At 41.7% G+C, this 21,648-nt stretch overlaps 2 protein-coding genes across 3 annotated transcripts; one reads left to right on the top strand and one right to left on the bottom strand.

The window, feature by feature from the left end:
• Nucleotides 1-123: 123 nt before the first annotated feature.
• Nucleotides 124-9,071, bottom strand: LOC117746150 (calcium-binding mitochondrial carrier protein Aralar1-like). Its single transcript, XM_034555065.1, has 18 exons — nt 8,895-9,071; nt 8,116-8,169; nt 6,461-6,606; nt 5,941-6,056; nt 5,327-5,466; nt 5,084-5,230; nt 4,703-4,841; nt 4,480-4,573; nt 4,293-4,377; nt 4,004-4,085; nt 3,731-3,889; nt 3,235-3,287; nt 2,931-3,011; nt 2,334-2,474; nt 1,974-2,112; nt 1,602-1,760; nt 1,424-1,514; nt 124-1,086 (listed from the first exon to the last, which is right to left on the bottom strand). The coding sequence occupies exons 1-18, from the start codon at nt 8,904-8,906 to the stop codon at nt 873-875; spliced, it is 2,052 nt and encodes a 683-aa protein (XP_034410956.1). The 5' UTR covers nt 8,907-9,071; the 3' UTR covers nt 124-872.
• Nucleotides 9,072-10,222: 1,151 nt separating this feature from the next.
• Nucleotides 10,223-15,460, top strand: metap1d (methionyl aminopeptidase type 1D (mitochondrial)). 2 transcript variants are annotated; one of them, XM_034556485.1, is made up of 10 exons: nt 10,223-10,294; nt 11,669-11,829; nt 11,987-12,136; nt 12,219-12,367; nt 13,041-13,083; nt 13,241-13,350; nt 13,440-13,537; nt 13,846-13,893; nt 13,978-14,056; nt 14,313-15,460. In XM_034556485.1, the coding sequence occupies exons 1-10, from the start codon at nt 10,252-10,254 to the stop codon at nt 14,410-14,412; spliced, it is 981 nt and encodes a 326-aa protein (XP_034412376.1). In that variant the 5' UTR covers nt 10,223-10,251; the 3' UTR covers nt 14,413-15,460. The 2 variants fall into 2 exon arrangements, with proteins under 2 accessions (XP_034412376.1, XP_034412375.1); XM_034556484.1 differs by having other exon boundaries at nt 13,187-13,350.
• Nucleotides 15,461-21,648: the final 6,188 nt, after the last annotated feature.

The raw sequence follows: 21,648 nt of genomic DNA, 5'->3' as shown, positions 1-21,648 counted from the left end.
ATGACATGATATAACATGAACAAGATCAGTATTCTGCATTGACTAATTGTACTGTACTCTTTCCTGTTACTGATACAGTTAATGGTTGCACTTTTCCAATGGAATAAAACTCAAACTCATTGGTAAAATTAAAACCATATGGATGATTTATTTCAATAAAATACAGTGACCGAGTTGAGATACATTTAATTTATTAATAACTAATTCTTATCTCATGATTCTTGTTTTAATCAAGAAAATCCTTAATTCAAAAGATCTGTACATCAGTCCGTGACCAAGACCAAAGGCCCCACATTCCCATAACAGTTACTGTATATACCGTTGTCTTGTATCATTTTCCTTCCTGTCAATGAACTGTCTCACTACAGTTTTACAATATGTACAGTATCTAGCCTCCTGTGGAAGGACCAATCGAGAGTAAAGCCCAACACCATGCTGAACAACCTAATATTTTCTATGCCCGCTGTCCAATAAGAGAAGTCCTGCTCGCACTGAGCCGGAAAACAGAATGAAAATCAAATCACCTAGTCATGAAAGAGGGGAGTGCCGAGGCTCCGTTTTATACGAATGCTGGAGAGAACACAAAAGATGGAGCTGCCAGGAGCGTCCAGCCACCGAAGATACAACACAGTCAGCGCTCTGGTCCCGTCGCTGTCTGCGCGGTTACATCCACAGCTGCAGCCAGCTCGCCACCTCCACCTCTGGCTGGGGACCAGCGGAGCACATCGTCACCTGGTGTTTGTGTCTAAATGAATGAACTCTATTCCTGGAGTGTGTTACAACTGTGCGTGTTTTGTTTGTGTATCTATCAAAGTGTCTGGCTCCTGGTAGAGGAGGAGAGGGATGGCAAAGTGATATGGAGGTTCAGACCTCTATGGGGCCTGAGCCGGCGCGGCAGCCACTGGCTCCGAGTGGTGGATGGAAACCACGCCGGAAGACTTGAATTTGGGAAGGTGGAGGCCAAATTTATTCTCCACACCGGCAAATGTTGCTGCGGCCAGGCGGTAGCCTCCGACATGGTCGGCGTTAATGGGAGGAAGCTCGGAGATCCGAGACTTGGGTGTGGGATCAGATCCTGCCGGACGACTGCAGAGAGGAGAGAGTGATCACTACAAACATAATGGCATTTCTGATACATAGATGAAAATAATCCAAGCAAACTAAATATTTCTTCTTAAACCATCAAGCAGAGTGAGTGAGATGGGTACAACGACAGGTACTACAAATTATATGACGAGAGAAGAAAGTGAGCAATCCAGCATCAAGAGTCATGTCCTGCCTATAAAACCAAATGTCCTGTATCCTAGAAGTGCATGATGCATACTCACATGTCCCACACATCCCTCCCTGTCTATTGTTTTAAAAAAGGCAACATAAGTGACTTAAGTGTTCACTCTCCTTTTTAACAAAAACATCAACTTACTGTCCTCCAAAATCAACGTAGAACCATCGCTGCAAGAGCTCATAAGTCACCAGTGTCACACCAAACTGAGGAGAAGACCGGCACATACGAGCTGGAGAAGAGACGGACATACAAGTCAACACGGTTTAATCGCAAAGAACAAGACAGACTGTGTTGATGCGTGTACACAAACACGCACCTCCAGCTCCCTTCCACAGAGCCCTGAAACCCTCCTCTTTCATTATCTTCCTGAAGCAATCGAGGACTCCTGTATAAGAAGTCTGTCCTGCCCTCGCTGCGACTTGCAAACGTGTCTTGATGACATCGGCAGGTGTCACGAGGGAGGCTGCAGGGATACCTGGGAAATAGAGTTACAAGAATGACAGATGACACATGTCGCCATGACTTAAAGGGCAGTAAAAGGTCAGTAATATTCAATAACAGCTAGTTTATTAGCATTGCTTATTTCGGCTTGCAGCTAAGGTGCCATTAGAATGGTATACATTTCTACATTGTAATATTTCATAAAATACAGCGCTGAGCCAGGTCTCATGTCATTATCTGGGGATACCTGCAATCGCTCCGGCAGTGAGAAGCTGCAGTGGTCCCAGCCTGCCTTGCTCGTCAGCAAACAAGGTCTTGAGGTGGGCGTACGAGGGGAAATAGATGGCAGAGAAGGGGATGTCTCTTAGGAAACATGCTTTAGCACCCTAGAGAGACACAAAGGACAGGCAGATGTATGAGACTGTGCTTGAGAGTAGAAAGAGGGAGGCAAAGAGAAAGAGTGCATACATGCCTGACAGAGTGACTGCCAGTAAATGAAATAGGGGTCTTTTCTCACACAGTGAGAAAACGCTGTTTGCACAACTACCAACTACGCAAGCAAACATCCCAGGCAGCCCGAGAGAAGGTACATTCAAAGACACATTACCTTGTAGAGGCCGAAGAAGCCAAGGTCGCGAACCACATTGACTGCACTGACTCGAGGTCCAGTGGTGATCTCGCCTGCCACCTGCAGGCGAATCTTCACAATCTCCAGAGGGTTGGTAAAGATCACCTGAGAGCCGCCAGCCTGGATGAATAGGGAGAAGGGGAGCTTGTTGACGCATTACGGAAAAAAAGATGACTGCTCTTGCATCTCACACGTACGCACGCAGCTGAGGGAGTCTTGCTCGTGAAATGTATCAAAAGTAAAAAAAATCTTATCCTGATCAATCATTTACTTTGTCATTTCCTCAGACAGTAAGGTGTGCTGGGCCAATGTGTGTAAGGATAAACAACCCTATCAAAAACAGAAAAAATGTTTGCATTGGATGATGGCAATTTTACTCTGCTGTCCGATGTTAGCAATGTCATGTGGAAATCGGCAAACAGGATTTTACAACAGATAAACAAACTGCATGCATGAGTGTTACTTTAGAATGGCCTTAACAACTAAGGAGGGACACACACTCAAATAAAAAGACTGCATTTTTTCCCATCTAGTGTTCATGTGTGCATACAAAAGTGTTTGGGATATGGTACTTACACATGCACCGGATAGAATCTCAGCAGCAAAAGGGATTGTGTTGTCCTTGTTGGTAAACTTGTCTCTGACCAAGTCATTCACCTGCGGGAAACAAACACAAGCAAAGACGATTTAGAGTAATGCTAAAAATCACTGCATTATTTTCATCCTGCCTTTGTATATTCCCCTAACGTGATGTTTTTCATCCTATTCAATTTAAATGTACTTAACTTCAATTGTATTTTTCAATTTCACTTAATTTAACTTATCACCATATTTTTCAAGTGAAGGATTGTGCGTGGTGTTTGTGAGGGGAGGTACTCACTGTAAGTTTGATAGCTTTCTCAGGCGCTACACCTATAAGCTGAGGGACCAGACCTGTAGAGCATCAGGATTCATTAGTATTTATGTGCAAACAGCAGCAAGAGAGGAGGAATCCGAAATATAGAAGAAAAAAAATAAGACTTGAGGTCAAAACCATGAAGGTGGAGACCAACCAAGCTTTTACTTATATGAAAGATGAGGAAGCTTGATAGAGGAAAGCAAAGTATACACATAAAAGGTTGATCACTATGGGAGTGTATTGTAATTAGTATGATGTAACATCATAAATTCTGTGTAACTCATGAACACATCATCTGGTGTAATAAAGGTCAACTACTAATCATTCACTTGTCTTTCCTGATTGAAATGACTAGCATGGAGAGGAAATGTAATTAAAAAAATCTAAGATGAATGAAGTAAAAGACAGGACTCTGAAGGAGAAATCAGTATTGGTGTGACTGCACAGAGGGGACTTCACAGCTGTCTTTCTGTCTTACCTCTATAGAAGCCAAAGAAGCCCTCATAGCGAAGCACCTTCTTAGCACAGTCAAAGCTGTTCTTGTACATCAGCTCTCCAACAAAGGACCCTGTGGACCTCTGGTTCTGCATACGAGTCTTTACCAAGTCGATGGGGTACACTGCCGTCGCTCCCGTAGCTATGCAAACACACACAAAATCAAACTTAATAATAGCCAATGTGAATTAGACATATCAGAAGTGGCTGTGTGTCCATCAGACTGCCATCTGCCTTTGGCCACAGGGTAACTCACCTCCGGCGATGGCGCCGAGGGAGAACCTGTAGGCTGATTCTGCAACCTGGAGCCACACAGGCCTGGAACTGTCCCCATGGGCCTGATGAAAGAAAATCCTGTTAGGGGGCATTATGAAAATACTTTATGAGGACATCGATGATGCCATCACTGTACCTTGTATGTGTTGTGAACAATAAAATATGTGATATATGCGACACGGTAAAAAGCTCTGGTGTTTATAGATTTTACAGTTAACTGCTGATCTGATTTTATGTCAATTTTACCCCAAATTAGGAGTTTCACATACCTGTTTTTGAGTTTCAGCCAGGTGGTAAGGCAGGCATCCTTCCTCTAGTGGAGCAATCCTCTCAATGTCAGCAAGATTCATGCGCCTGATACACATGCATATTTCCTGTTATTTTCATCACTGTCATCATAATCTTTTTCAATAAATGTCAATAGAGTATTTAACTGAGTATCAGAGTAAGTGTTACCCTGAGGGGGAGTGCAGGCCAGACAACTGGTACAGGATGTCAATTTCCATGGGAGTGATCTGACCAAATCTGTTGGCAGCATGAACAAACTCCTCTGCAGAGAGATACCAGAATATAAACTTCTATAATAACACAGTCCTGACACACACACACACACACACACACACACACGTAACATATTTAGCTGAACAATAAAGTGAGCACAGTAAAACAATCGGTGCACCTTTAGTCAGGAGCGTGTCCTTCCGCGTGCCAGCCAGCGTGCTGTAGATCTTGCGAATCAGCTCCATGTTGTTCAGGAGGGAGTTGAAGGCGTTGAAGTAGGAGAAGCTGACCAAGTGAGAGATATTGCCACCTGCAGCCTGGCAGAAGAAAGGCAGTGCACATCAGGTAATGGTTTCCCTATGAACATTATCTTTTTGTTTCTGATATTTAACTCTTAATGAGAAAGCAAGATTCAGTTACTAATTTAGAACAATCAGAGATGCATTTATCTGAAAATAACAATCATCCTACAGTCAACCAGAACTGAATATTTTACATCTACAGTGAACATTTGTCAAAATACTGTCAGAAAGCTCTCCGTTCTCACACAAACACTCACAGAGACAAGGTTCTCCTCCACAAAGGGTGTGAGCACATGGTGTCTGATGGTGGACATAATGTCACTGAAGTCCATGGCGGAGATGACGCCATTCTTCCCTTTGTCCTTCTGGGCAAACGCCTGCCGTGCATGCTCCAACTGCAGCTCCTAAAACCATGAAACAACAAGGTTGTGTGTAAAGATAGTCAAACTTGAAAGACGGATACATTGGGGGGGGAAAGAGTGTGTGTGTAATTGGCACACCTGCAGGAACTGGGTGAATTCGAGGTAGCTGAGGCGTTTCTTGCGGTCGTGTCCAAAGTGCAGACGAATGAACTCGCATTCCCAGTTGAAGGGAATGTGGTGGTGCACTGTGGTCTGGCTGAAGATGTCCCGTACATTCTCTGCAGCAAAAGCACACATTCAAAAAAGAAATTAATAATGAATTTTCTGGACAATTGTTGATAAACTATAGTCAAATCCTATCGTCTCAATGCCATAACATAAGCTTTGTTGTGTGTGTGTGTGAAGAAACAGTGCATTAGAGAGATTATGTAAATCCATCCATGTGTAATAACTTAGACTGAGGAGTAATCTGGTTAAAGATGCCATATTAAGAAATTCTTTCTCCGCAGGAAAACACGTAAAATGCTCTGACGACGCAGCACAGAAACACATCAGGGATGAATTCAGTGCTACTGTTTTAAATTGGAGAAACAGATGAAAACATTCTTTCTAGTAAACAGTGCTATATATATATATATATATATATATATATATATATATATATATATATGTTGTAATTTGTTTTGATTCATTAAAATCATGTGAATGGAACTCAAGCCCTAGTTAAACACAGACAACACATCGTTCCATACCAAAGGAAATGTTTCCACTTCCATTCTTGTCAAACAGCTGGAACGCTACGATGAAGAGAGTGTCGGGCGCACACAACACCGACTCAAATGCTAGAAACTCCTGGAACGAGATCAACCTGCCAGTGTGGGAAGAGAAAAATATATATATTTTATATAATGTCAAACAAACACATCAAAGACTTTGAAATGAAGCAACTCTCAGATCATACAGTATTAGTTTACACATAACTGCAGGCACAATCTCTTTAATCTTATCTTTAAGTGGAAATAATGGCAAGTGCTAATCAGACATGGCTCAATAAACTGTCAATTAGTAATGATAATCTGTGTGCAACGGTGTGGGTGTGTGTGTGTGTGTGTGTGTGTGTGTGTGTGTGTGTGTGTGTGTGTGTGTGTGTGTGTGTGTGTGTGTGTGTGTGTGTGTGTGTGTGTGTGTGTGTGTGTGTGTGTGTGTGTGTGTGTGTGTGTGTGTGTGTGTGTGTGTGTGTGTGTGTGTGTGTGTGTGTGTGTGTGTACATACCCGTCCTTTGTGGTGTCGGCCACAGCAGCGATCAGCTGTACAGTTTTGGGGTTGTGGTGGATCTGCGTGTGGAGCCCAAGATACCTCTGGACAAAGTCCCCTGAGGTCATAAACCTCTCACCCTCCGTGTCTGCTACGCTGGCATACTGAGGAGAGAATCCCAGAACCACATCAGCATGAATACCTAAACGGGACTTTATCTCATAAACTATAACAATTGTTCCTTATATATCCACAGTTAAATAACCACAAACAAAAGTGAGTGGTTTTAACAATAATCTGTATACAGTGTGGGCCCCTTTTACATAACCTGGAGTTGATCCGTGTCGACAGCATGACCTCATATTAGCTGTAACAGATTTATTAAACCTCACAGCACCCGAGCTAATCAGCTGTTTTGTCAAAGGCAATTATTGCTAATTATTACCAAAAGTGTTCAAATAGGAACAATTTTAGGTTAGTAGCTCACAAAAACATCAGCTGTGTCATTGGTCTTTTATCTAAAGTTTGCTGGTGATTCAAGCTGCACCTGAATAACCAAGGTCATTGATATTTCTGTTGTGTGACCCGTCAGAACTGCAGCGGGCCACACGCTTGTTTTTAGCCTGAGCGTGTGGGCTATTTGATCCATCAGGTAACCGACAACCACTGGCCCACACGACGGTCACACAGTGGGCCACAAACTCAGCACACAGCAGAGCAAAGTGAAGGTTAACCAGTTGCTCACGTAACATCTTATGGTCGTACACAGTGCTCTGCCTTCATATGACACCGTGCTCTCTGATCCGACCAGTACAACAACTTTCAGGTCTTTGCTTGTGCTGAACTAGAAGCAGTAAAAAAAAAAACTGACATTTAACCCCGAACAGGGACTTGAACCCGAGACCCTCAGAATAAAATTAAGATTCTCTGACTGAGCTACCTAATGTATAAAGTCAGCCAACCTCTGCCTCGAGAAGAATCCAACACTGTTCCTGAACATGTCACGATGATTACAGCAGACTGAGATTGAGAAAAGCAGCAATTCTTTTGCAGAACTGAAACAAAACCACAATTCGCCTTGCAACAACTGCTGCTGCTGACTCAAAAACTAATGAACCACAATCATGATTAAGCTTCTCTAATCTACCGTCTGAAAACACGACATTAGTCCAACTGATGAATAAAAAAAACAGACAAACTATTCAGTAGTCAGGAGTCTGTGCTGGACCTTTAACTGTGGCTAATGCTGTAACTCAAACCCCATGACAAACCGACAGCTCATTCCCCAAGTAAAAGCAGGGTGAGCCGTCTTCTACAGAGTAGAAAACACATCTGATGGATGTGTACATGATACACACACACACACACACACACACACACACACACACACACACACACACACACACACACACACACACACACACACACACACACACACACACACACACACACACACACACACACACACACACACACACACACACACACACACACACACACACACACACACACACACACACACACACACACACACACACACACACACACACACACACACACACACACACACACACACACACACACACACACACACATCTATATGTAATCTGACATTGACCAAAAGAAACATTTGAAAACCGACTTTGAGAATACCAAATCTGTGCAAACCTTACCTTCTGAAAGATTGATTTCAGCTCACTTGGGTCCCCGCGTTTGGTAGATTGCACCTAAAAGAATATATGGCATTATTCGACAATATGCGTTTTTGCATTCCCTTCCCCACTTCACAATCCCTCCCCAACCCCCCAAAAACAAAGCTGCCGTTTAAAACCAGTTGTGAAAGGCGGTGTAGTGGGGATGACATGAACCAAAACAAGCTAGCTGACATGAACCAAAACAAGCTAGCTGCTTTGGGTTCCTGTCTCCTTGAAATCTTCACTGGTGTGAAGGAGAACCGCCGCGCTAGACTCAGACATGGTGCTCCACCAAAGCCTCTGGCGGAGCGAGCCCACACAGCACCGAGTCAGGCTCAGGCTGAGGCTGCACCTGGGTAGCCGGCTAGCAGCTGACACAAACGACCCTTATGAAGGGGACACACACCCGCTGCAATGACACCTTACGCGTTTAACCAGCTAAATGCGGGAGCGCGAGAACAAAACAGACGGAGACAGCTGCAGTGAAAAGACGCCACGTCACTCCGGCGTTTGTGGTGTTATCACGGCCAGAGGAAAGACGAGTATATCGCCGTTTAGCACGATATCGCTAACTCCGAGGTTGTGGGTGTTTCATCACCAAGGCCAGCCGCCGCCGAGGGGACGGCTAGCCCCGGTGATGCTACAACCACGGAGCACCCCGCAGCAGGGACGCCCGGGCGCGAGAAAACGGGCCGAAGACATGCAGACGTGTTAAAGTAGAGGTTTTAAAATCGCTAAGAGAGCGAAGCCGAAGTCACCTTGACCGCCATGCTGATTTGACGTCACGCACAGTGAGCGAGGGAGGCGCAGACGTACGCCCTCGGACGCGTCGTGTAACGTTAGTGTGAGAACGGAACGGCACGGTATCCGAGTACACTGGAGACAACGCGCGCGTGCACACTCTCCCTTTCCCTTTCCCTTTCCCTTTCTCTCTCTCTCTCTCTCTCTCTCTCTCTCTCTCTCTCACACACACAAACGCATGCGTAGGTCACGCGCGCCCACACTGAAGATGATGGAAAGGTTGTTATAATAATAGTATTACTACCACTAGGAGTACAACATACTGCTGGTTAGCTTACTCTATACTATACATCATAATGTATTAGTTGATTTATATTTAGGATTAATAATGTGAATATGCAAAGTAACTAGCATATCTAATGTAAAAAGTACAACATTGACTTCCAAAATGCAGCGTAGATGTATAAACTAGCATCAAATGGAAATACTCTACTCCACAAAGTAACATCACTTAAGCACCTTAAAATTGTGCGGTAGTAGTGTAGTTGCATTCCACCACTGATTGATACTGCTTGTGCTGCTTTTACAAAATGTCAATTTGCTGATAGTATACCATTACTGCTACTTATATTATTGCTACTGCCACTAGTAAGGCCGTGGCTACTTATTTCAAGTAATAAAAAAAAAATTCTCAGCACAAAAACCAACAATACACTATCTCATTGACCTGTGCTATCCAGATGTCAACAGTGTTTGTTGTCACTGATAAGGCTGTGACCTGTTACAGTGTCTCCACTACCTGCACTGTAGAGCTAGCCATATGTGTCATGTGACTTAAACATCGCTGTAAAGTCACCTGCTGTAACAGGTATTGTCCTATAGAGCTTTTCAGGACTACTTTTACTTCAATACATTTATCTGGTAATACACATGTAATTTCCTTCACCACTGGACCCTATAATACTAATAATAATGATACAACATACTGCAATAGAAATTACCAGCAGCAAAACAATATTGAAAGATGACCAAGCTCCATAGGTGTATACAACCTGTGCAAGCAGTTAAATTCAGATTGTGAATGTGTTCATGCCAACTTGGCCAAAAGAACGATGTGTTACACAAAGACAGGACAATCATCACAGAAACGTTGAACAACAAACACAAGTGCCAAAGAGAACTACATCAAACGTTGTAAAAGAAAAAAATAATAAGTAAACAATGAAAAAATGAAATGACATAAAACGCCTTTATATTCTTAATATGGCTTGGCGAGTACAATATACTTTATATCTGCTGTGAATGTAGCTTTTGCAGAAACTATGAGTCATGCATCACGTGGCTTCTTCACCACGTGACCACCAATAAAAGAACATGGCGACGCACTGTTCTGTGGGACTGGCAACAAGATCAGCAGGTACTGACCTAAAATACTGTCCAAACTCAGATAGACGGCGATGATACGCGGCAGCTCGGGCCACCCTTCTTCTCGTGTAACGTACAAACGGACTAGTTACGTAACAAGTTCATTAAAACACGACAGCAGCACTGATATTTAGTAAGTGACGAGGTTGTGTTTTGCCATCCGTTAGCTTGCTCGGTGTTGCTAAATGAGGCTAAACTGTGTATCTGAATATATATATATATATATATAATATAATATATATATGTATATATATATGTATATACAGTTAATGTAATGGCGTAGAGTACCACACCACCACGATGGCCTCTGCTAAAACATCCTAAAAAACTAGTCAAAGTACACAATGGCAGAACGGATTTTGGATTGCCTGATACAGTGGACACTGAATGTATGTCGCTTATGATTCCCCCTTATGAACTGGTTCTTTACCCTGTGTCCTCAAAGATCCCGCTGCATAAAGGATACTGTACTTTGCAGCTTCATTATTTACCAGCCAGGACTTTTATTACATTTCCTAATACTGGATGGTTGTGTGTAAAAGGTCTTAGTCATTCATATGAATTACATAGTAAAACTCATTTTGAATAGAAATGCTGGTGCACTGACTGTTGTTGTGAAGCTCCCATTTGTCATGTGTGAAAGTTTGTTCTGTAACAGCCTGAGATAGATATTTCATAAACTCTTCAATATTTTCATCTTCATTATCAGAAAACAGAACAGACAATAAAAACCTATATGATTGAACTAGGGCTGCTCACTCTTAGTTGGGTAGTTTTTGTCTCAGTTGACTAGCAGTATAAGTCGATTATTTGTTTTATTTGCTGAATGACTTATTTCCAAGAGATGTATGAGCACATTTCTGGTAAACACAATATTGAAAGTTATGCTTTTTGTGTGTATCTTTGTGGATCAATTACATCAACTTAGTAATGAGTCAACAAAATTGTATGAGTGTTTGTCAAACTAAGAATTTCTTTGGTCGAGGGGAGCCCTAAATTATACTAAGCAGTCTGTCTGACATTTATTAACATATTATTTGATTGTATTCCCATATAATTGTGTGGCTTTATTAGATAGTAAAATATTGGGATCCAATTTTGTATTTCACTGTGCAGACTCAAACTCTGAATGATGGGGTCACCAGGGCACCCCATGCAGTTACATATTTTAGAAGAGGTTCATCAGCCATGATTGGATACACGTTTTCATTGTTCTTTCATTTGACTAAAAAGACAGCACTGGTGAGGGGGGCTGGGGCTCAACATATAATTAACAATAATTAACTTTCTAATTTGTTTTCTTTTCCAAAAAGTAATGTGACAGAGAAATCTCCCTTCTTCATTCTGTGGCTCTCCTTTTCACCAGGACTCGGTGGTTTCCTGCGTAGAGTTTTTTCTTTAAGAAGCTGGGGTCCCCCACAATCCCTACTGTGTCCGCAACATCGTCAGTTCTTCTGGAGGAAGTGGAAAAGTTCTCACAATGTAGTTCGTCCAGCTACTGTTAGGCCCGCCTATGCAGTACCCAAGGTACAGTGCCCTGTGTTGTTCTGGCCGTGCTCAGGCAAGTCTGCTAATTCTATACTGTAGTTTCGTCTCCAATAATTACTCAAATTTTATATGAAACCTAGGGACAACAATAGGAGCCACCCTTCTTATCCTGTCTTTTCTTTTTTTCTGACTGTAGCACATTGTGCAGCCTGACTATGTGAGCCATAGACTGGTCCCAGAATGGCCGGACTACATAGAGATCAAAAACCAAGAGCAGATCGAAGGTCTTGCCAGAGCCTGTCAGCTAGCCAGACAAGTGCTGCTACTAGCTGGACGCAGTCTGAGGGTAAGCACCTCATCCCCACGAGTAATGTTTGTGTGTACGTGTCATCAAAAACAACATAACAATTTTGAGCTCTGACTTCCAGGTTGGTATGACAACGGATGAAATAGACTTCATCGTGCACCAGGAGACGATCAAGCACAGTGCCTACCCATCCCCTCTCAGATATGGGGGTTTCCCCAAGTCAGTCTGTACATCTGTGAACAACGTGGTCTGTCATGGCATACCTGACAGGTAAATGTGCTGGACCTTAACTCATACTCAACTTTTCATGTCAGGGCCCACATGGAGATATGTGGGGCCTGACGTGAAAAAATAAATAGTGAGTTTTAAGCACTATTTTAAGCGCTGTACACAATAGGAACTTCATTTGAGTAAAGTCAGCGGGCCAAATATTATTTAAAATGAACAGTAACTGACTAGCTATATACATTTAGATATCCTGATGACACCCATTATTTAGGTGCACACACTATATTTTGGGTTGTTAAATTTTTTTCTCTTTGTTTCCTGTCAAAATGATATTCTACCAATGGGAAAATAAACATGTCTACTGAGAAAATCTCAAAAGTAAAACACATTTAATCACATTGTCATGAATGTTTACAATTTAAATCTTTAAATGTTGGACCTTTTATAGAAAGCTTTGATGTTTAACTTGGTTGAGAAGTTTGTAAATAGTTTCTTATCATCCAACACGACGACAACATTTTGGAATAGAATTAATTATTGGTCAATTTGTCTTTTTAGACCAATATAATCAATACAAAATATATATGCTGTATATTTAAAAGGTAAAGTACTGTGTTGATATTAGCATTAATGGTATTATTAGGAAAAAGTTGTACGTTATTGAAAATGTAAAGGATTCTCTGTGTATGCATCATTGTTTTGTCGTGTCCTGCAGTCGGCCACTTGAAGATGGAGATATCATCAACGTTGATGTCACGGTGAGTTGCTGCAGACACACAAACAAACTCAAAGACATTACTGCAAACATCATCAGTCAGAACAATACTGCCCCCATGACTGACCTTTTCCAATTCACGATAGGTGTATTTAGATGGTTACCATGGTGACACTTCAGAAACCTTCTTGATTGGCCAGGTGGATGAGGTCGGGCAGCGATTGGTGGAAACTGCAAGGCGCTGTCGAGATGAGGCCATTGCTGCCTGCAAGCCAGGTGCACAGCTCTGTGTTATAGGAAACACGATCAGGTACATACATGTAAAAAAAACATACATAACATATAATCACGTTCACTGTTGCCAGTGTGCCAACTAATATTTTGTTGTTCTTCTGGCAGTGAAATCGCCCACGCCAGTGGTTTTAAAGTGTGTCCTTATTTCATTGGACATGGAATAGGTTCTGACTTTCATTGCCATCCTGAGATCTGGCACCATGGTAAGTTAGGGTCTGTGGTCAGCAGAGTCTTGGACAAGAGCACCTGCACTTATTTGCATCACATGTGTGTTTGTGTGCATGTATAATCATGTATGGACTGTCTTAATATAATGTATATGGCATACTGCAATAGTCTTTGTACTGTAAATCTTATTGGACTCTGGTATATTGATAGCTTTGTGAGCAGAAGAGACTTTGTGAGACAAGGATACTGAAAACTGAGATGAGGGAAATAAAAAATAATAAACCATGCCAAAGGGCCTTTGTAATCAATGAAGAAAATTGTCTTTTTCTCTTTATATTTTCAGCTAACGACAATGACATGATCATGGATGAAGGGATGTCTTTCACGATAGGCAAGTTAACTGTTCAGTGTTTGTGTGCACATTAAGATGCCATTGTGTATGAACGTGCTGCTGATATTGTCTGTTCATATGTAGAGCCCATACTGCTGGAGGGGTCTGCAGAGTTTAGAATCCTGAAGGACAAGTGGACCGCAGTGTCTGCAGACGATCAAAGGTTTGTGGTGGACAAACAGAAATATCTTGTTTTTTCTCAGACTAAATGGATTCTCATCCGGCATCAAGTAAAAGCCCATAAAAACCACACATAGTTGTTTTTACATTACCGTTTGTGGGTGGATTTTAACCGAATGAGACACAACCCAAGATTCATTTTCTAATTTCACACTCTCAAAAGAGCGAATAAGCATATTTCCTCACATGTTGAGCTATTCCTTTAAAATCATGTGTTTTCTTCATTGACATTCGTGCAGGTCCGCTCAGTTTGAACACACGGTGGTTATCACGTCTGACGGAGTGGATATTCTCACTAAACTGCCCGAAGAGAGCAATCTGGGACCTGAAGGAAACTAACTGAAGTTCAGCTGTCACATCTCTTTACCTCAAACTACCTGAGATAACAAAACGCTGTTTCAAGAACTTGAGTGGTGATTCACCGACACATATTCAAAATGAGTTTCTACCTGTGAAGTGTATTGAAAGACCGAGGTGCATCAACAGGAAAAAGTGGCTGCTGGTGCATCTAATTGCTGAAGTAGAGATATATGCATGTCATGAGTGTTTATATTTCCATTATAAGAGATGCCAATCTTCTTCAAATGTCACTAACCTATCAGCAGCTGACCAGTTTAGCCAGTTTATTTATTTTTCAGATTTGTGTGATCCTTTATGACAGCTATGACACCGTTAATGGAGTCCATGATAGCTTAATTGTATTTCTGCCATTCAAGAGAGACTTGTAACACAAGTAGGACCTTAGCAAGCATTTTAGAAATACTGAGGTCATGAGTCCAAGAGGGTCAAAGTTCAAGGTGTAATGTTATGACGAAGATGTATGGCCCAATTAAGTGTTTACTGTATGCAACAGTGCATACGTTGTAAAGTTGACTGCAGAATGTCCTAAAAGTAAAAAGTATGATTGAGGCTGCAGTGTAGCATACTATAAGGAGTAGTGGAGAAGTGGCATACTGTGTCATCAAGTCCAGCCAGTAGATGGCAGCACACAATACATTTTACCTTGAGCATGTTGTAGCAAGCTTCACATCTTCCCTCATGTCACTCATAATGGGCTGCAGCACAACATCTGACCATCTCAAATCTGTTCATGGCCCATAAATGGAAAGCACAAGTGTCAATAATGAATTGTTTTGTAAAGTCTACGCCTGAGGCCAACTTGATTATTTACATGACGAGGGCTTTTCACACAACCACCAGACTTTATTTAGCATGACATTGCTTTAGTGCAGCTTACTTGCTGAACAATAAAATCTGGACTAGAGGACAAAAATGCTGCATGGGGGTTGTACATTCCTCTCTGCATCAACCCCTTGTTCTATTTGTCCTATTCCTCTTAACTTTTGCCCACAGGTGGATTTAATAAAGAAGAGAACATGCAATCCAACATCTCACAAAGCTTTTTCTCACCTTTTTGCTTTTTCCAGTAACACATTTGCACATTACCTGGCATTTCTTAGACATTTTCTAGTTAGAACTTGTTAATGTACATTCAGGTTAGATTACACTGAGTATGTGAGTGATTCAATTCTTCCCCCACAACCTTTATCTAGTCCTTTAAGAGTTATGCCCACAATGCTGTGTGGAGAAATGTGAATGTGTATGTTTTTTTAAATATTACTCCTTAATGCATCTAACTGAAAATGGTGCATGGTGTAAGTTTCACAGAAGATAATGCATTGGCGGAGAAATTGGCTACTGGCTGTGTTTTCACTTCCTGCCAATGTAGTCTCTGAGTGTGTGTGCGTGTGTGTTTGTGCGTGTGCGTGCATGTGATGTGCCAGTGTGTGGGTGTGGCAGGAAGGATTAGACAAATAAAGGTGGATGGGCTACTCAGGAGTCTGGTCATGTTCACCGAGGAAATGATTCACATACATATTTAATTGACGCAATACATATAATGATAAGGATTACTTGAACATTTATTCAGCTTTGATTAAACCCTGAGATCATAAAGAAAGACCTCCTTAAATACAGAACTAAAGCGTCTTTATTGTATCTTGTTGAAGTAATGCAGTGCTCCTCATTTCATTCTAAGTCAGGGTGTGTTTCTTGTGGATCAGGACAGGAGTAACATAAACAACTCTTGATGGCCTTCAACCAGCATATGAATCTTTCATTTTGAAACAAAAAAATCTGAAAAGATACAAGAGCAAGTAGAGGAGAAAGTGAAGGCAGAGCAGAAGGTAGATAATAGGGGGAGTAGATTTGGTAAGCATTTTAGGGAGGAGCAGGGAGTGGCGGGGTGAGGTGTTGGATTGTGGTCATGACTTCTCTCTCCTGCCTCTCCTTCTTTGCCTGCATGTTGGGACTCATTCCTGCTCTCCTGTACAATCCTCGTCTGTCCTTTAGTATTCGATCTTCAAATAACACATCCACCATTTCAAAAATATCATCTGCTTCTATTGTGGGTTGACATTACTTATGTTTTTGTTTGGCTGTTAGTTTGAATATCTTCATAACTAAAAGTTAAGCCATGATGCATCAATTTTTTCGGAGAAATAGTGCAATAATAGGACACTTCATACCTTTTTTTTACATTCACAATTGATTGCGAAACGCCCTTTTTACGATTAATTCCGACAACATTAATATAATCTTCTCCAGATTGTATTGACCAACACACACCACTGCTGATGATACAGTCACATGTGAAGTTCATATCCGCCATCTGCATTCCTCATTCATTCTAGCATGTGTGTGTGTGTGTGTGTGTGTGTGTGTGTGTGTGTGTGTGTGTGTGTGTGTGTGTGTGTGTGTGTGTATTAACATATGGTCAGTTGTTCTCTAACCACTGGATGAGTAGATTAATGTGTTCCCACATTCCAGGTGTGCACACCTCACCTGCGACTGTGATATATCACACGTACCTGGTATCTCACTGAGAAGCTGCACAGGAATTCTTGCTTTTCTTTGTGACCTGTAAGATTGTAGCAGTTACAAAGTGTGGTGTTGTTTTCAGACTTGTGGAGGCAGATCTCTCTGACACACAGGCTCAGATGGCGTGTACTGGATTTAACCCTCTCTGCACTTAGTCAACGCACCTGAAGGCCAAGCAAAACAGCTGAGTTTGTTATGGAATCAAACATGCACTGTGCCAGGACACGTAGCTACAGGGTGATGTCAAGTGTGTAAACACCTTCTAGGACATCCCTACGTTGACGGGGAACTGCAGGAAATGAGGGAAACAACAGAAAAATCCCTTACTACACACAATTTATAATCTGGTCAAGATCATAGTCTGAATGCAACACATTCTACCTTTGAATGTCCTTTCATTTTGCTTCTTTATGTTGTTTTGTATTTCATTATGCACTCTTTTTTAGTCGCCAAACTCTGAGTGTTACACAACTACTCCAAGTGCTTTTCTATTGTCTGCATTTTACCTGCACTTGTAAATGCATATAAAGGCGAAAGATCACGGCTCAACTTGAAATTACATCCTCACACCTGTGGTCATTTATACGAGGGATGTTTTGGTGTAAAATTAGACCTCAGATTATGTGTGTCACAAGTTACAGTTCATGTGCAAGAATGCATTTGTGTGTGTGTGGCAGAAGAAGTCAGTTGTAAACGCGAGTCACCAGACCAGCGCAGGGAGGGTTCCCTCTTGATTGACACTTACAAGGCAGACACTTTCTCGTTTGACCGCTTGAATCTTTCACTGTGAGGAATGCTTTTCTTTGTCTTTTTAACACAGTGGAAATATTTATGAGGAGTGATCTGGTGCTCCCACCGATAAGGACGCTATCCACTTATCCCAGTGTGTAACTTGGATTTCTGTGTGTATCTCTTTTGCTTTTGTGTGTCTCTTTGTTGCCTTGACACCCTTCCTGACTCTAAACAGCTGCAGCAGACTGCCAACATAAGAGCAGGGGGGCTGTGTTGTGTGCGTGTAGAAGGTATGCATAAATTAACTGTCTGCCTCGGTTGTCTTGTAATTTCCCCCCCACACACACACACACACACACACACGCACACTCACATAAACACACACACACTGGTGCTCACTGCCCAGCACAATGCCCTCTCTTGCTTGGACCAGAGGAAAACCAGTTATGCAGCTCAGAGCAATACCCCTTTATCCGTGTGTGTGTGTGTGTGTGTGTGTGTGTGTGTGTGTGTGTGTGTGTGTGTGTGTGTGTGTGTGTGAGTCCTTTGGTTTGGATCAGATGAGCTTGAAAAGAGAACAAGTGTTTAATTTCTTTATTCCTCAGAAATGGCTGTAACTTAGAGTTTTCTGTCTTACCATCTGTTTCAGTAAACTGTATGTCAGTATAATTTTCAGAGCATTAATAGAGCAACCATTTGCTGTTCAGATATAGTGGAGTGATGTTGTCGCCGTTAAGACCGATACAATAGAAATGCTCTGAACAACATATTGAGAACCTTTAAGGTTCAACGTTCACAATGCATTTCGTCATTTTAGTTGAGAAGAGAGAAAAAACAATAAAACTATACAGAAAATCTGATTTCAAAGGAATGAGGCACATTCCCTTACAACAAGAATATGTCATGGGAAAACTGAACAGAATGAACCTCCCTCAGGGTAGCTCACATCTTTTTGTAGCACACCTGGACCCACCAACACTGGGACCCCTCCCACAACTCCTGCCATCTCACATTGCATCCTCTGGCCAGCTGGCCTGGGACACCCCCTCACTCAGGAGGTAGATGTACAGAGGAGGGCTGCAATTGCCCCGAGGGTGTACAGCCCTGCTGGACAAGAGAAGACCTCAATTGCCACTTATTGACTGTATTCAATACACTCATCAGACATAGGATCAATACCATAGGGGATGTGAATTAGAGATTTGTTCCCACAATGTCACTTGCTTGCTAACTGATAGCATTGCTTTCTTTCTGTTTTGCAGGACATTGTCCTCACCATGCTTATATGTCCTCAATGTTAACAACAGCGTCTTTTGGTCTGAGGACAGCTACTCAGAAATTGAAGCATTTAAATTTGGAGTTTTAAGTTTGTTTGTATTAAAATGCATTAGACCAGGAAGTATCTTTGTTTGATTTGCATTATTTAAACATTATTGGGTTATGTAGATTCAGTTGTACAACTTGTTTTTTCATAAATTAGAATTTATTGTTTTCAGGCAGCTGTGAGTTCACACATGTACTGGTAATGTCCTCCTAAAGGAATAGTATGATATTCATCCTCTGTCTGTCTTTTGTTTTTGCTGAAGGCACTCTGGGTTTTCAGCTAACAAATCTGATCATAAACTAATTCAGAGATGATCTTCTGCACACATATTTACAGGCTTACATGAGTGCTCAGGGAAAGTGCATTAATATGTTGCAGCTGTAAAAGATCTCCAGTCCAATATGATTGTGAAACTGATTGTGTGTGTGTGTGTGTGTGTGTGTGTGTGTGTGTGTGTGTGTGTGTGTGTGTGTGTGTGTGTGTATGTGTGTGTGTGCGTGTATTTATCAGTATCCCAAGGCTACGTATTTCCTACAGTGTCATAAAGACACACCTTCCTACTCAGCTCATTCCGCCACACCCTCAGGTGAGTGTGCGTTTGTTTTCCCTTAGTGTACCTGGAGCTTTAAGAACAAATACAGGAAGGGATGTGGCTCGGGCGAGTCTAGGCGCTGAATTTTAGTGTGTGTGTGTGTGTGCGTGTGTGTGTAGGTGTGTCTCAGAGAACATCGCTTTCACTGTCCCAAGGCGAGCTCTGTGCGCTCCTGATGTCGTAATACTGAACTCACTTCTTAATTCTGGTTTGAGGTCATTAAAATAATTTGCAGTGTGTGCATAACGTTTTATCAGGATTATTTGTTGAAGATAAACTAAAACTCTTTCAAATAAGCAGTCGCTAACAGTCGCTAATAAGCATGTAACTAATTATTTATTAATATACTTATGTGCCATTCAGCTCCTGACTCAGAGTTAATCAGCAATGATTCATTAACAAAGGGATCAGGAAGCCAACATATGTATCTCATTAATCATTTGATGGTGATTTAACCGTCTGTCTTCAAGTATTTTAGCAATATTATGTCTTTGTTTATTCAATGTTAGGAACTACGTCTTTACTTTTTCTTAATTTCATTGTGATCTGTTCTTTGGCTTCTGAACATCAATAGGTAGATGCTCGACTGGAGCTGCAATTTAAGCGTAGACAAGATGTGTGACCTTTCTTTCCCTAGCGGAGAGTATAGGAGGAGAAGAAAAGGAGGGATAACGATGTTGACAGGCTGTGATGTTGAGGATACACGATTGAAAAAATAACATGAACACAATAAAGAATGTTGTTTTTTCTGTCATTAAATGACATTAAATGTCAGACATATGTGTATTAATTACCTGGTGGTCCTTCAGTCGCTACTGTGTCAATATGTTAGCAAAAACACACATACACACACACACACACACACACACAAACCAAGGCCGTGCTAACACCTCATCTCACTTTACAAACTGTGGTTCTTATCAGTGATATGTTCGACTCCTGTTTCTAAACTTCGGCACAGACTCAAACTTCACTGGTGATTTTTTTCCTACCTGTTAATTAAAAATCTGATATAAAAGTAACGTTGATTCCCACGGCTGATCCTGACTGGAGATCATGAAGACTTAATTAGATAACAGGCCTGCACATTGAACCGCATTCTTCCCCTGTCCATTTCCGCCTCTCTGCACTCCCCTCTTCCACCATTATTTGTGCCTTTTCTACTGTATGTGGGCCGTTTCTTTCTCCCTCTCCCTTTCTGTCGGCCCTATTTCTCAATGTGCAGACAAAGCTGGCGTTGTCTGCTGAAATGCTGTGTTGCGGAGACAAGCTTTGGGTCAGCGTCTCTTGGAATGCCTTGAAACCCATCGAGTGAGGGAGTGTGTTAATGGTGCAGGTCTGTGCCCAGTCTGCTCTCTGGGTCCTTTTGTCTCTGTGACTTGTCCAATGAGTCATTACAGGAGACACAGGCCCTGTGGTTATGGAACGTAACAATCTGAGTGAGAACGCAGAAAGGATTGTAACACTAAATTCTGACTAATTTGCTATAGCTCTGGATTTCTGGGCCGCGGTTTGGAGAAGCCAGCTACCGTATTGCAAACACACTGCTCCATGTCTCTATTTCTTCTATTCCTTTGGTCAAAGTTGTTTGCTTTATCTCAGCCTCTGTTTTTCACACATTGCTATTGTTGTCTGTTGTCCAAAGCCAAAAAGGAATATTGGTATTTCTTATCAAAATTACTATATTGACTAACTACTGTGCCAAATGTTCCCTCTCCCAGCCTGTTGTCTCAGCTGCTACTTGTTACCAGTAAGGATGTCAGTCAACACAATGTACTGTGAACGTGAAGCATTGCACAAACTTTGATTAAGCCTGTGTCCAAGTTTATCTTTATTATCGTGTTATACTTAGAGATCTACCCTCAGAAGCTCAGTGTTGCTTGAAGCACAAACAATGAAAAAAAAGAAAAAAGAAACAAGGTATTGATCTTTTCTAACAACAAATAAACTTGACAATAGATATCCAAGCATTCCAACAAAAATGTACTTTAACGATATATATCAGATTAAAAAGCATTATTGTGTGTGTGCGTGTGTTTCTGTGTGT

This window comes from Cyclopterus lumpus, chromosome 17 (assembly GCF_009769545.1).
Source record: "Cyclopterus lumpus isolate fCycLum1 chromosome 17, fCycLum1.pri, whole genome shotgun sequence".
NCBI classification, from domain to species: Eukaryota; Metazoa; Chordata; class Actinopteri; order Perciformes; family Cyclopteridae; genus Cyclopterus; species Cyclopterus lumpus.
This window is presented reverse-complemented; position numbering and strand designations above follow the sequence as displayed.

What these genes read in the sequence shown, in the direction of transcription:
- LOC117746150 (XM_034555065.1), bottom strand. An exon ending in CTTCTTTGGCTTCTATAGAG is followed by an intron (nt 3,288 to 3,730) that starts GTAAGACAGAAA and finishes GATGCTCTACAG; the next exon opens with GTCTGGTCCCTCAGCTTATA. An exon ending in TACGTTGATTTTGGAGGACA is followed by an intron (nt 1,087 to 1,423) that starts GTAAGTTGATGT and finishes TCCTCTCTGCAG; the next exon opens with TCGTCCGGCAGGATCTGATC.
- metap1d (XM_034556484.1), top strand. Translation starts at nt 10,252, where the DNA reads ATGGCGACGCACTGTTCTGTGGGACTGGCAACAAGATCAGCAG. An exon ending in TAGCTGGACGCAGTCTGAGG is followed by an intron (nt 12,137 to 12,218) that starts GTAAGCACCTCA and finishes TCTGACTTCCAG; the next exon opens with GTTGGTATGACAACGGATGA. An exon ending in AGGGATGTCTTTCACGATAG is followed by an intron (nt 13,894 to 13,977) that starts GCAAGTTAACTG and finishes GTTCATATGTAG; the next exon opens with AGCCCATACTGCTGGAGGGG.